Source organism: Orycteropus afer, unplaced genomic scaffold (genome assembly GCF_000298275.1).
Source record: "Orycteropus afer afer isolate SDZICR_OR568_19922 unplaced genomic scaffold, OryAfe1.0 scaffold00127, whole genome shotgun sequence".
Classification (NCBI taxonomy): Eukaryota; Metazoa; Chordata; class Mammalia; order Tubulidentata; family Orycteropodidae; genus Orycteropus; species Orycteropus afer.
In genome coordinates, this window is record NW_006921714.1 from 3,743,421 (window position 1) to 3,747,210 (window position 3,790).

Sequence of the window (3,790 nt, forward strand, 5' to 3'; positions counted from 1 at the left end):
AACCCGTGAAGCCTGCTTTTATGAGGCTCTCCATGCCTTTTTTCTTAGAAGCAGGAAGCCACATTTTGACATGAACAAATAAAACCCAAGCCCTAGAGACTTGGGTTTCGTTCCAAAAGTGGCACCTCTGAAACCAGCGGGTCTTCAAATCACCAAGACAAAGCTTCCCTTCCTTCTTTCTCAGAAGTTAAAGGAAACCTGACCCTGATGCTGAGTGAGGCCAGGGAGTCGGGACCGGGAGCTGCCTGGTGCAGAGCCCACATAAACCGTCAGCATTTCTGACTCCACACCCAGCCCTAAAACCTCGGTCTCCCCATACAAGGGGAGCCCCAGGCTCGGGGCGACCTTCTGGTTTTTACTCTAAGAAGAGTGAGCTGGGCCCACATGCTGCCAAGCTCTGGGAAATGGTCCTGTCTCTTCTGAGCTTATGAAACTGAGCATCTGAGCCATTTGCTATGGATGTCATCATTACCATTACTTGCACTTGGCCATGGAGCAAAACTAGAAGCAATTTGGATGTGCTTAGTTGCCACTCACACTCACTCACTGTCATTGAGTCGAATCCTACTCACTCACTGTCATTGAGTCGAAACCTCCTTGGGTTTCCAAGGCGGTATCACTACAGAAGTAGATTGCCCAACCTTCCTTCTGAGGAGTGGCTGGTGGGTTTGAACCACCAACCTTCTGGTTAGCAGTCAAGTGCCTTAGGCACTATGCCACCAGAGCTCCTGTGCATAGTTGTAGTAAGAGAAAAAATAAAATAAAATAACCACAGTCACCAGCAAGATTAGGTGTGTGGTGTAAGAATGGCTCCCTGGGGGAGGAAGGCAGGCATGGGGGTGGGGATGGGGTTCACCACGCTATTTCCCCACAGGATGACTTACATCTTAAGGATCTATAAAACCCCCACTAATCCTGGGAGTCCAGGGCACAGTGCTGGGCACATAACCAACCAACAAGTTACTGTCAAGTTGGCTCCAACTCATGGTGACCACATAAGCATCAGAGTAGAACTGTGTGTTTCGGAGTTTTCAATGCTTGACTTTTCAGAAGTAGATTGCCATGCTTCTTCCGTAGCACCTCAAGACTCAAACCTCTAGCCTTTATGGCTAGCAGCCCAGCACCATAACTGTCTGCATCACCCAATGTAAGTCTTTAATAAGTACAGCCCCAATAGGTAGGAGGGGAGCATGTACAGATCCAGTAGATTCCACCTCATCCATCAGGGAAAGCCACCTGTTCATGCTCTCCTTCTAAGGTCTCAGGCTGATTCTTGGAGCAGCTCACCACCCCAAAAAGTGTAACTTGCACTGTTGGCTCTCATTGCCCTTGAGTGGGATTTTAAGACTTGAAGGAAATCTAGTATCCTTGAAGAGGAAAAGGATGGTGAACCCTCCAATTAACTGAAAAGATAATGAGGGGCAAGATGCTCAGGGATGGACCACATTGATCCCCTCTCTTTAAAGGGTTTATAACAATGAGTTCTCAACTCTGACTGCTCATTACAGTTTTTAAAAATCCCAATGCCAGGGCCCTATCCCAGACCAACTTAGAGTCGCTGGAGGTGAAGTCCAGGGAATCCGTTTTTGCTTAAAAGCCCCGCCTTTAGGAAAGGGTTGAGGACCACTGGGCTAAAGTAACTTGAGTGCATTGCTCAAGTTCTGGGAGAGTGGCCGGCAATCATCCACTCACTGGAGGGACAATTAGTTGTTTTGAAATGGAATGAAATGGGACTCAAGGTAGACACTCCTTCTAACTTCTCTGCCACCCTGTCCCTTGTTGACATCAATTTGCCTGAGTCAACAGTGATAATCCAGCCCCAGATGGTGAGTCATCTACAAAGTCCAAATGAAACAAACATAGAATCTCTTCAAATATTTAATCATTTGGACACCTCTGCCTTCCAACCCAGTTGGGTAAAAATGCTGAAGGAAGCCTGGTTAAGGGGTCCTCAGAGAAAACACTGGACCAAAATGAAGAGGACTCTGGGTCTGGGAAGACAGAACATAGCGTGTCTGAAGGTCTTTTGAAGGCATTCTATTCCTTATTTGAAAAAGAAAAAAAAAAAAAAAGCTCAATTGAACAAGAAAGGATTAAACAGTTATACAAATTTAAGGACAACTAAAACTTCTTTTATAGCTGAAAATACCAGACATGGTTTTGAAATAGACTCTTTAAAAACCCTTAGATCCTGCTATGGTTTGTTTCCACAGCCTTCCCCATACACGCAAGAAGCAAACGAGCTATGGCCAGCGCTCCCGGTGGGCTCTCTGGGCCTTGGCAAAGCAGCAACGCAGCTAGAAAGAGGAGTGGGGGAGGTGAGCGGAAGCTGTTCACAGTCTTTGAACATAGACTCACACCCCAGCAAACTTCATCCATTTTCTTTGAAAACAAAAATGATAATAAACTAGAGGCCTTCAAAAATCACCAACGATCTCCCATCAGGGGCCAATGATAATGCTTTTCGATAACTGCGTCGTAGGAACTGGGGGCAGTCTGTCCTTCAGAGTGACAGTCTACAACAATACAGGTGGAGTCAGGCCAGGGGGCCGACGCTCAGGGAAACCGTCAGTAGGAAAGGCATAAGGCCTGTCTCGCTCTTGTTCTCTCACTCGTGTCTTCTCTTCTCCTGTCCCTTGGTGCTGGTGAGGGGTAGTGCCCAGGGTTCCCACTCGGGCTCAGAAAGGATACTGCGACACGTATACTCGCAGTCGGATCACAGAGCTGCCTCTGAAGTTGATGACGGTGTTGACGGTGATCATTTCCAAGTCTAGCTGGATGTCCCGAGGCCCTTTGATGGGGCGGGTCATCACCAGGGTGGCACTGATGGGGCCGGTTTGCTGTGGACAGAACAGAACAGTGAGTTAGAAAAGGCCTGACTTAAGCCAGGTGGGGGGCTGGGGCTTGGAGAGCAACCAAAAAACCAAACCAACCTCACTGCTGTTGAGTTGGACCTGACTCATAGCAACCCCTCCTTGGATTTCCAAGGTGGTATCTCTACAGAAGCAGATTGCCCAACCTTCCTTCTGAGGAGTGGCTGGTGGGTTTGACTGGTTAGCAGTGAAATGCCTTAGGAACTATGCCGCCAGAGCTCCTTGGGGAGCAACGGCAGTGAGGAAACCAGATGGCTGTCCATCTGTCCATTGGAGACAATCGCCAAAGTACAAGTCCTTTGTGGTCTGGCCACAGCCGCCTCTGCAGCCTCTCTCGGGTGCTCTCAGCCTTACCCACCACATTGCAGTCAACCTACTGTCCCCCAATTTGTCCACATTCCACCTGGCCCTTCCTGCTAACTCTGCAGGTCTCCCCTCAGACAGGCCTCTTCCCGTCTAAGCTGGGCCCCTGTGACCCTCTGCCTTTGCACCTTCTTCTCTGCATAGAACACAAAGTGGTCACTACCATTTAATTGTCTTCACTGTCCACTTGCTCCACATCGGCCATCTGAGTCCAGATTGGACTGTAAGCTCCATAAGCAGGAATTGAGGCCAGGCTTTCATGACTACATCCCCCCAGAATCCAGCAGAATGACTGGCACACAGTCAGTGTTCAGTAAATGTATCTTGAATGAATAAATGGACAACTGAATGAACTAACTGTGAGACTTACGGCCATCACTTCACCTCTCTGGATCTTATTCTCCTCATCTCCAAAATGATGGCTGGACCAGATCCAATGGTTCAACAGATGATGGTCTGTTCCCAGATAAGCAGCATCCAAAGCACCTACCCACTGCCATCAAGTCTATTCCGACTGAGAGGGACCCGGTAAGACAGAGTAGAACTGCTCCACA

The 3,790-nt window shown here is 48.4% G+C and overlaps 1 protein-coding gene across 1 annotated transcript in view; it reads right to left on the reverse strand.

Annotated features, from left to right (window-relative positions):
- Nucleotides 1-2,678: 2,678 nt before the first annotated feature.
- FBLN5 (fibulin 5) overlaps nt 2,679-3,790 on the reverse strand; it is a 103,505-nt gene continuing 102,393 nt past the window's right edge. Inside the window, exon 10 of the mRNA XM_007944496.2 lies at nt 2,679-2,840. Within this exon, the coding sequence (XP_007942687.2) occupies nt 2,679-2,840 (162 nt within the window). The remainder of the gene's footprint in view (nt 2,841-3,790) is intronic.